Below are 10,971 nucleotides of genomic sequence, written 5' to 3'. Positions count from 1 at the left end.
AAGTGACTACAGCGTGACCCTTACTGATAAGAAATTCCAACTATAAAACACTTTCCTAGCAGAAAATGGCTTCTGAAAGCAAGAAAGAGGTAAAAAGGGGAATTTCTTATCGGTGAAGGTCACACTGTAGTCACTTCCTGTCTGAGTCAGGACTGAATCAGCCACTTACATACCTGATATTTAACTCTTTCAGGCAGAGAAAGAAAAAAAGGAATGCAGCACAGTTATTGGTGTGCTATGTGCTGTACATACACATGTCTATCTCATCATGTCACATGTCAGTTCGGGTATCCTTTAACCAAGTTATTATTTACATTTTTAGAAACCGGAAAATATGTTTGTTTTCTGTCTGTGATAACTCCTTCTCTAGATATTTATAACTGCGATTTTCCTGAGATTTCCTATTGTCTAATTCAAAGTTTTGGAGGGAGTTTTGAGAGGGAAAGGTTATCTGATGCTTCTGCCTTTCAAGGGCAACATTTGTTAGTAACACCTCTATGTGAAATACTTCCTATTCAGAGTGGGTGATGGGAGAAAGGGGGGGGGGGGACACATATGGCTGTAGGTTTAAAGTGGACCCAAATTAAAAATACAAGATTTCAGAAATAAAATCTATTTTCTAAATTGTAATAATAAATAGCAGCCTTTTTTCAGTTGCATGATGACAAATATAAAATATTTTACATTTATTGTAGGAACCCCTCCCTTCCTTTCAAATTGCTGGGGCAGAATCCGGCAGACTGGTGAAGTAGGTGGTGTCCGGCAATGGAGAAATTGATAATGGCTGCCCCCAGTGTAACCCTAGTTATTCAAAGAGAAGGGTGAAAAGCATGCACTGAAATGCTCATAGGCTTGAAGGAGTGTTTATTTATCTTTGTATGTGTCAGAGTGGTGCAACTAAATATTTTTAATTTAAAAAAATGTTTGGTTTGGGTCCGCTTTAAGCAGAAAAATTACACTCTGCTGGACAATACGAAGTTGATTTTGCACACTATTTTTTGTATCATTCATGACAGCTACCTATATAGGGGGCACCTATACCTGTCTACTTACCTACCTACTTATACTGAGGGTGAAAATTTTTAGGTGCTGTGAGATCATTCCAAATGGGGCTGGGGGGGAGGGGGGGGAGAGACGCATCCTCACAAGTTTGCCTCAGGCAGCATAAAGTCTAGAACTGGCTCTGTTAACATTGCATCATACTGCTATAGTTGCAGTTTGTAAACCACACACACTCCATATTCTAAGCTATAAAACAGAGCATAGCTAATGACCCTTTGAACTTTCCTGCAGTAAAACCTTATCTCAAACTGTATTTCACTGTTTCTTGGCTGTTTAAGTGCTTCATATAATAAGACTGTATTCCACCCACTGGGTCGAAGAACTCAGAGTAGCTCTTTTGCATAGTTAACTGAAGTTTCTTAACTCTTCCTGTACTGGAAAACAATATGAGACTCTTTTGTTTACTACTAATGTTCTATTTCTTAGCTGTACTACACATACAATTCATTATCTCAAGTTTATTTGCACTTCAGGTTTGTCTAAGTGTTTGGGAAACAGAGGCTCATGGGTGGATCATGCCATCCTTATGCTCCCCTATTTGGTTAATAATAAAGGGTATTACTTTTTACACATTGCGAGCACCATTATTTAATTTTGCACATCCAGTCTATGGTTTAGCGTGGTTGCTCCTGCAGGGTGTCCTGCAATCAATGTGTGGTTGATTACAGCTCTTGGTAATTAAAAGACACCCAAGGTGAAAATAAACTAATTATATAAACAATTGTATTTATCCTCCTCCTCCTAAAAATGACTTTTTAAGATATTCCACACTTGTATTTTATGTTTAAATCTACTTTTAAAGTTTTCACTGTTTTATAGTTTTTGCTCAATGACACATTCATTGATGTATGCCAGAGCTAAAAATCTATGAACTATTGACCCTTTTTATCTCTTTCCTGCTCTCACGTACTGTCTGAGTCAGGACTGAGTCAGCCACTTACATGCCTGATATTTAACTCTTTCAGGCAGAGAAAGAAAAAAAGGAACACAGCATAGTTATTTGTAAGCCTGGCACTGTACATACACATGTCTATCTCATCATGTCACATGTCACCTCGGGTAATCTTTAAGATGCCATTAAAAACTACCTATCCATTTATCTCTGCGTATGACATTCCACTGTGGCTAACAATTTGCTATATCAAAACATCAGGTACATCAAGTGATTTTATGGATGAATTTTTATTATTATACAACATCCATGCCCAAGCACTAGAGATCATAGCATTCCAAACTTAGCCACTACGTACATTCATATAGAATCATGTGATGGCACTGTAGAGATTTCCTCACATCCTGTCTGGACAGGAAATTATATAAATTCTCTCTGATGATGACACAGGATAAAAGTCCAAAATAAATTCTAATTGTTTACATCAATAATTACTAAGGCTCGGTTCACATTTGCAGTTTTTAGCAGATCCGGACGTACGGATCCGGCCATCTGGATCCAGGAAAACAGTCCGTTTTTTACAGCCAGTGTGCTGTAAAACATTGGTTCCTATTGTGCTGCAAAACCTTCTGTTTCCGTTTCGCTGGGAACAACGGTCCGCAAAATTAGGGCCTGCAACATTTTTTTGTCCATTCAGCGTTCCGGACAACGGAACCGCACGGCCAGATCCGCTGGCAAAAGCTAATGCGAACCAGCCTAAAACAGTTTTTTTATTACCATGGAATTGGGTCTTCATAGTTTATCACCTTGTTTGTTCGGAACTGTGTTTGCCTTTCCGTTAACCATATTGTGCTAATTAAACTAAGATATGGTCAGTGAGATGCTAATAATTTCAAGACGAGGCAAATTTTATGTTAATAAAATTTGTGTTTTATTGAAATGACTACCCTCTAACTAACCATATCTTAGTGTAATTAGCACAATATGGTTAACAGAAGAGCAAACAAAATTCCGAACAAACAAGGTTATAAACTATGAAGACCCAATTCCATGGTAGGAAAAAGCTGTTTTAGGCTGGTACGCATTAGCTTTTGCCAGCGGATCTGGCCGTGCGGTTCCGTTGTCTGGAACGCTGAATGGACAAAAACATTTTAGATTGTATAATTTTAAAGTGAAGTTTGGAATGTGTTAAAACAAAAATATTGCCCTAGTTATATCACCTTCTGTAATGACTCTTTCCAGGCCATTTCCCTTCCTTACAGGGAACCTGAAGTGAGGGGGATATGGAGGCTGCCATATTTATTTCCTTTTGAACAAATGCCAGTTGCCTGGCAGTCCTACTGATCATTCTGGCTTCAGCAGTGTCTAAATCCTATACCTGAAACAAGCATACAGATAATCTGGTCAGCTTGTATGATATATATATATATATATATATATATATATATATATATATATATATATATATATATATCCCTCTCACCTAAGGTTCCCTTTATTCATTGGCATAGCTAGACACTATGGGGCCCCACAGCAAGTTTTTTATTGGGCCATCAGATCTAGACACTCTTGAGCAATGCCACCTGCCCCTACCCTATGGATATGAGTTGACTGGGCAATCTATATTTCCATGTAATGTACACTGTGTATAGTCCATGGGCACTGAGACAAAGTCAGAGGGTGGAGAAACAAAGTTGCTATGGCTATTGCTACACCCCAGCTTTTATGATCTGCACTTGAATATTGCCAGCAGCATTTCTGCTCATGAACACAGATTTACCAAAGGCTGGAGAACAAAAGTGACTCGCTTAAACCTGAGGTGTGTTTGAAGAATGCTATCTGCATACAGAGGCTGGATCTATCCCAAACCCCCCTAAGGTCCCCCTGCACTCTGCAATCAGACATAAATCACAGCCACGCTGTTCGGGCTGTGTTTACATCTGTAGTGTCAGTCTCGGCTGCTCCCCCGCCTCCTACAGAGCTCCGGTCCCTGCCCCCGTCCCTTCCCTCCAATTAGCAGGGAGGGAAGGGATGCAGGCGGGGACTGGAGTTCTGCAGGAGGCGGGGAGAGCAGCAGACTGACACTATAGAGATAAACACAGCCAGCTCTGACAAACTGTTTGTCAGCAGCGTGGCTGTGATTTATGAGGGATTGCAGAGTGCAGGTGGACCTTAGGGGGGTTTGGGATAGCAACAGAGGCTGGGCTGTATAGGCAGATCCAGTCTCTGTATGCAGATAACATTCTTCAAACCCACCTCGGGTTCTCTTTAAGACTCTGAAGCGAGATTAAAACTCGCTTTTTACCTTATATTTAACAGGGGCATGTTTGCCCCTGCTAAAACGCCGCTATCTCGCGGCAGAACGAGGGGTCTTTACCCCCCAAATCCCCCCCCCCCCCTGCAAAATCCACAACCAACTTGGTCGTAGATTTTGCTGCTCCTGGAGGCAGAGCTTTCGGCTATAGCTCTGCCTCCATGCATGTCTATCAGCCGGCGGATCTCCACCTCTCCCCACCCCTCTCTGTGAAGGAAGACTGAGAGGGGCGGGGGAGAGGCGGCAATCAGCGGTGATAGATGCGCTGAGAGGCAGGGCTGCGGCCATTAGCCCTGCCTCAACAGGAAGCGATCCCCGGACACCACGGAGGGGATTTGGGGGGTAAAGACCCCCCGTTCTGCCGCGGGATGGCGGCGATTTAGCAGGGGCAAACATGCCCCTGTTGAATTTAAGGTGAAAATCGAATTTTAATCTCGCTTCAGATTCTCTTTCCCTAGCGGTATGGACAGATATATCTGTCCATAAAAACATGCTGTGAACAGTATTGATGTACATACACATCAATACTCTCCTGCACTGTATACTAGACCCTTGTTTGACACATTTTGGCAAGTTACAGGAAAAAAAAAGTTTTAAAAATAAATTTTGTCACTTTTTGCACAGAAATCCTGGGAGAATTGAACGCCAGGGAGGTTAAAGAAACACTGAAGTGAGTTTAAATTTCCTTTTTTAACATGCATTATGTGAAGCAGTATAACCCCTGCTAAAACGCAGCGATCCCGCGGCAAAATGAGGGGTTAATACCCCCCTAATCCCCCCAGCAAAATCCATGACTTTCTTGGTCGTGGATTTTGCTGCTCATGGAGGCAGAGCTATGAGCCACAGCTCTGCCTCCATGCACGTCAATCGCCGCATGGATCTCCGCCTCTCCCCCGCCCCTCTCTGTGAAGGCAGATTGAGAGGGGCGGGGGAGAGGCGGCAATCAGTGGGGATTGACGTGCTGAGAGACAGAGCTACAGGGCTTAGCTCTGCCTCTTCAGGAAGCGCTCCCCGGGCACCACGGAGGGGATTTGGGGGGTAAAAACCCCTCGTTTTGCAGTGGGATAGTGGCGGGTTAGCAGGGGTTATACCGCTTCACATAACTACAAGTTAAAATAGGGACTTTAGACTCACTTCAGAGTCTCTTTAAAGTGGATTTTTTTTCAAACTGTGTACAGTACTATAAAGTGACAAAAGGTAGCATGTGCAGCTCTTGCCTAGATTGTATCGGAACATGGATATTGATGAAAGGTTAGTGAACTAATGATTGTGTGTACAAATGCCCTAATTATCTAAACTTTCAGCAATTCACACTATATACTGGCATATACACTAGCTGGGCTTAGATTTTAAATTGCCCTGAGCAAGATTAGACTTTGTTTTTTTTCTTTCTCTCAGTAGTAGACAGTTTACCCTACTATAGGTAGCCAGCTAATCTTGGGCTGCCTAATGCAACCCTATGGGCATAGGGAGCGATAAGCGATTTGGTATTTACTTACTCTGGATGCAGGATATTTTCTTCCCCAGCTGAGTGGTGCTGTAGTGCTGATCTCCTCCTCCAGGTAACCTCATAATGTGATCAGGACAGAAGGAGGATGTCAGCGTCACAGCCCCGCTTGATGAGGAAGAAGAGAGCTGATCCTGCATCTAGAGAAGGTAAATTACAATTCGCATATTGTGTCTACTCTACATAGGTTGGGAGGCTAGCGAGACACACGGAGGCAGGAAAGAACGTGGCGCTGCAACACATGTTATAGAAAGCCTGCTAAAAGGTTAAAGAAAAGGAACACAGTAGTAAAACCACACAATGCCATCACATTTGTACAATTTACTAGAATATTATTGCTGCAATTTTGCCATGATTTTAATGCAAGTCTGAAAACTCTATGAAAAGTGCCCTGCAGTGTGTCCCATCCCTAAAAGTAGAGTAAAAGTGTGGTGAAGCCACACACTAGCATCATATTGGTACAATTTACTAGAACATTTCTGCTGATGTTTACTTAATTAGTTTAAATTACTTTAGAACGGGGCTGGGGGCGTAGTACTGGGCCTGATTAATCATTTAAGGCCCTTGATTCTGGCAAAGCTCCTGTATACTAAAAGCGCAGCATGAAGGGGCTCAGTGAAGGTGGTGGTGAAGGTGTGGATATGTCTGACGGGTTCACCCAGCTCAAAAAACGATAGTCGCCCGGCCTCATAATCCAGATATACACCAAAACTGTGTCTGCAACATTTTACACCAACACTGATATCCTCATTGTTATAGACAACACTGAGGTTATTTTCCAAGCATCGCAAACACCAGGCATTCTTATTATCCCCAATAGATCTACCATCTTTTCTGTCTATGCTTGAATAAGCGACCCCCAACCTCCAAATCCCTGTTTTACTTGTTTCCACTTCCCAGTAATGTCGCCCAGATGAAAAGACATTTTTACTTAAAACTCGATTATTGCTAAATTGTGTTGGATTTTCTGGATAATTATTAAGCTGCTCTGCATAAGTGGCAGTTTTCAGATCCTCAGAGATGTTTACGTTATTCCCAGCTGTATCTCTGTCTAGTATGATGTCTGTAGCAGTCTGGGCAAAAATATCTATATTAACTTCCCCCATAATACGGGACAGGCCATTCAGCAATGATATAAAAGTGTCTTCTTGATGGAAATGTTTCACACCAGTTGCTGCCCCATCTAACTCCTGATGTTCCTCTGTTATAGTGTCATTGTCTTCTCCATGTTCCTGCAACAGGTTTAATGGATCTGTCATACTGCAAAGCTTCTCAGCTTTCATTATCTTCTTGGAGAATGTTTCCACTTCTGTTTCCAGATGTTTGATAAGATCAGATACAGAGCTGGAGACCAGCCCTTCCTGTAGACAAATTTCATTAAGAATCTTCTTCTCTAGAACATCCAACTTTTCCTTGAGCTCTATGAACAAGGAGACGATTTTCTTTTTTATACAAGTAGTTTCCTTCTCCATTTTACTGTCATGATCTAGAAGCATCTGAATATGACTTTTGGCTTGTGCTTTTTGTGAGGACAGTCGCTCAAAATTGTTTTTCAACCTTTCTCTCTTCTTCTCAAAAGCAATGTTTATTGAGTCCACCTGATGCCCCTTATGTTCTCCATCCAGCCTGCAGGACACACAGATGCACACCGAATCCTTTTTACAGTAATACTCCAAGATCTTCTTGTGGACGGAGCACTTCCTGTTCTCCAGGCAAGTGGTCGGCTCTATCAGTACATGTTCTGCTGCTTTATTGTGGACTTTCACATGACCCTCACACAGAGAAGCTTCACAAAGCACACATGTCTTTACAGCAGGCACTGAAGAGTTAATGCAGTAGTTACACACGATTCCACTTATCTCCTGCTCTGGAATATTAGGCTGGAGACTCTCTGCAATGTTCCTTAAAGCGATGCTCCTGTACAGTGCAGGACGCTCTGCAAACTCTGTGCGGCATTGAGGACAGGAATAGCCAGATCCTTCTTGTGCATCCAGCACATCTCCTATACAGCTGCTGCAGAAGCTGTGGCCACATTGGAGTATAACAGGGTCCTGGTAGACATTCAGGCAGATGGAGCAGCTCAGCTCCTCGCTGACATTAGCAAACGCCATAGCTGAGAAGAAGGAAGTAGGAATACAAGAGAAACAAGCTTTGTCAGCCAGTGTTTGTTAGTGAGCTGAAGGGGGTGTGGTCAGACTGAGTAAGTTTCAATTCCTGGCTTCATATAAGGAGTTCCCAAAACATAACTTCTGTAACAGGCTTTAGGCTAGGAGGTTATTTTTTTAAATTGTTGTTTTGTTAGTAAACATAATTCTTCCAGTATGCAGCAATAACTAGGATTCATGTAAATAAGGAGCATTTATAGTGAGTTTAGTCTGTTTGTACCTGGGCAGAATTGCAGTGAAGGTGTGAGGGCCACTAATGGCTACAGATAGGTCATGTAGTGCTGGGCAGTTTCTAGGCTAAACAGCTCTCAGGTCATTAGCAATGTTGGCTATCCTCATTATTATCTGTATTCAAACTGCTCCTGATTGATCCCGTTGTCGGGCGGACGAATGGGAAATTGCATTATGTATACCCAGCATGGTGTCCTACTATATTATTATACTGTACTAGCCAACCCGCGTCGTAGCATACGCCGCATCTATCTAATAGAGTACGTGCCTCAACCTTGAAGCAAGAAGAAGTAGGCTTTCCATGAGAAAATGTATGCGTGCTCAAACACCAAGTTTAACCCTAGCAAGTCTGGCTTTGCAAATCCGGCCTAATTGGCTATTCATGAGGCAATGCTCATGCAAATATGCATTTGCTTTCGCATGCCAAACTATGCAGGGTCCAAAAACCAATACTGCAAAGCGATCGCCCTGCGGGTATTAGTTCATGCTACATTAGCACTATCCAGGAGCGCCACGGGGAGGATTCCGAATGCCCCCATACAACAGGGGGACTGCGGGGTCCCAGGCTCTCTTACTGCCTGGGAACCACAGCGGCACCCCGGAGGGGGAGGCTGGGTGGCGCAGCTGCACCCCCCCCCAAGTGTGGTCAGCGCCGGGGAGAGCCATCCGCACCCACCTCCCAATATTAAAAACAGTCACTTACCTTAACGTCCATTGCGTTCTGCAACATGCACATTAACTTGGGGGCACCACATGAGAAAGGAGTGAAGCATGGGTCACCCCGAGCTTTAGAGCTCAGGGCTGGCTCACATACAACACTCCGGGGTGGGGGGAGGACAGGCGCAGACAACTCACTCCAGGGCTCACACCACCAGAGCAAGCCATCCACCACCTGCCTCCAAAGGATACAACTGCAAAAAATGCTTTCCATGAGAAAAATTTTGCGTGCTCAAACACCAAGTTTAACCCTAGCAAGTCTGGCTTTCCAAATCTGGCCTAATTGGCTATTCATGAGGCAATGCTCATGCAAATATGCATTTGCTTTCACATGCCAAACTATGCAGGGTCAAAAAACCAATACTGCAAAGTGCTCTCTTGCTGCCTGGGAACCACAGCGGCACCCCGGAGTGGGAGGCTGGGTGGCGCAGCCGCCCCCCCCAGCGTGGCCAGCGCTGGGGAGAGCCGTCCGCACCCACCTCCTAATATTAAAAACAGCCACTTACCTTAACGTCCATTGGGTTCTGCTACATGCGCATTAATTTTCTCATGGAAAGCATTTTGTGCAGTTTGTATCCTTTGGAGGCAGGTGGTTCATGGCTTGCTCCGGTGGTGTGAACCCTGGAGTGAGTGCGCCTGTCCTCCCCCCCCCTCTGGAGCGCTGTATGTGAGCCAGCCCTGAGCTCTAAAGCTCGGGGTGACCCATGCTTCTGTCCTTTCTCATGTGGTGCCCCCAAATTAATGCGCATGTAGCAGAACGCAATGAACGTTAAGGTAAGTGCCTGTTTTTAATATTGGGAGGTGGGTGCAGACGGCTCTCCCAGGCGCTGGCCACACTTGGGGGGGGTCGTCCACGCCACCCAGCCTCCCCCTCCGGGGTGCCGCTGTGATTTCCAGGCAGTGAGAGAGCCTGGGACCCTGCGGTCCCCCCAGTTGTATAAAAAGGGGGCATTGGGAATCCTCCCCGTGGCGCTCCTGGAGGCCTGGAGCACACCAAAAACTGCTAGCAGATCCGCAAAATGCTAGCAGATTTTGAAACGCTTTTTCTTATTTTTCTGTAGCATTTCACCTAGCATTTAGCGGGTTTGTAAAGCGTTTTTGGTGTAGTAGATTTCATATATTGTTACAGTAAAGCTGTTACTGAACAGCTTCTGTAACAAAAACGCCTGCAAAACCGCTCTGAACTGCCGTTTTTCAGAGCGGTTTGCGTTTTTCCTATACTTTACATTGGAGGCAGAAACGCCTCCGCAATCCAAAAAATGCCTCACCTCGGGAGTATGCGTTTCAGCAAAACGCCTCCCGCTCTGGTGTGCATCAGCCCATTGAAATACATTACCCAAGCGTATCCGCAGCCGCAAGTGGATCGCAAAACGCTGCCGAACCGCTCTGGTGTGCACTAAGCCGGATAGTGCTAATGTAGCATGTAGCAGGGTGACTGCTTTGTGGTATTGGTTTGTGCATGCATTTGCATGAGCATTGCCTCATGAATAGCCAATTAGGCCAGATTTGCAATGTCAGACTTGCTAGGGTAAGGCCTATTTTCCATGGACTGGGAATAGGCAGTGAAATGGCTCTCAAACTCTCACAACTGCTCACTGCTGCCTGGTAACTGCTCGCTGCTGCCTGGTAACTGCTTGCTGCTGCCTGGTAACTGCTTGCTGCTGCCTGGTAACTGCTTGCTGCTGCCTGGTAACTGCTTGCTGCTGCCTGGTAACTGCTTGCTGCTGCCTGGTAACTGCTTGCTGCTGCCTGGTAACTGCTTGCTGCTGCCTGGTAACTGCTTGCTGCTGCCTGGTAACTGCTTGCTGCTGCCTGGTAACTGCTTGCTGCTGCCTGGTAACTGCTTGCTGCTGCCTGGTAACTGCTTGCTGCTGCCTGGTAACTGCTTGCTGCTGCCTGGTATCTGCTCACTGCTGCCTGGTAACTGCTTGCTGCTGCCTGGTATCTGCTCACTGCTGCCTGGTAACTGCTTGCTGCTGCCTGGTAACTGCTTGTTGCTGCCTGATAACTGCTTGCTGCTGCCTGGTAACTGCTTGTTGCTGCCTGGTATCTGCTCACTGCTGCCTGATAACTGCTTGCTGCT

General features: G+C 44.8%; 1 protein-coding gene across 1 annotated transcript; it reads right to left on the bottom strand.

Annotated features, from left to right (window-relative positions):
* Nucleotides 1-6,326: 6,326 nt before the first annotated feature.
* On the bottom strand, nucleotides 6,327-7,886 carry LOC137522226 (E3 ubiquitin/ISG15 ligase TRIM25-like). The gene has a single exon (XM_068242258.1). The coding sequence runs from the start codon at nucleotides 7,884-7,886 to the stop codon at nucleotides 6,327-6,329; it is 1,560 nt and encodes a 519-aa protein (XP_068098359.1).
* Nucleotides 7,887-10,971: the final 3,085 nt, after the last annotated feature.

This window comes from Hyperolius riggenbachi, chromosome 6 (genome assembly GCF_040937935.1).
Source record: "Hyperolius riggenbachi isolate aHypRig1 chromosome 6, aHypRig1.pri, whole genome shotgun sequence".
Classification (NCBI taxonomy): Eukaryota; Metazoa; Chordata; class Amphibia; order Anura; family Hyperoliidae; genus Hyperolius; species Hyperolius riggenbachi.
This window is presented reverse-complemented; position numbering and strand designations above follow the sequence as displayed.

What these genes read in the sequence shown, in the direction of transcription:
- LOC137522226 (XM_068242258.1), bottom strand. Translation starts at nt 7,886, where the DNA reads ATGGCGTTTGCTAATGTCAGCGAGGAGCTGAGCTGCTCCATCTGCCTG.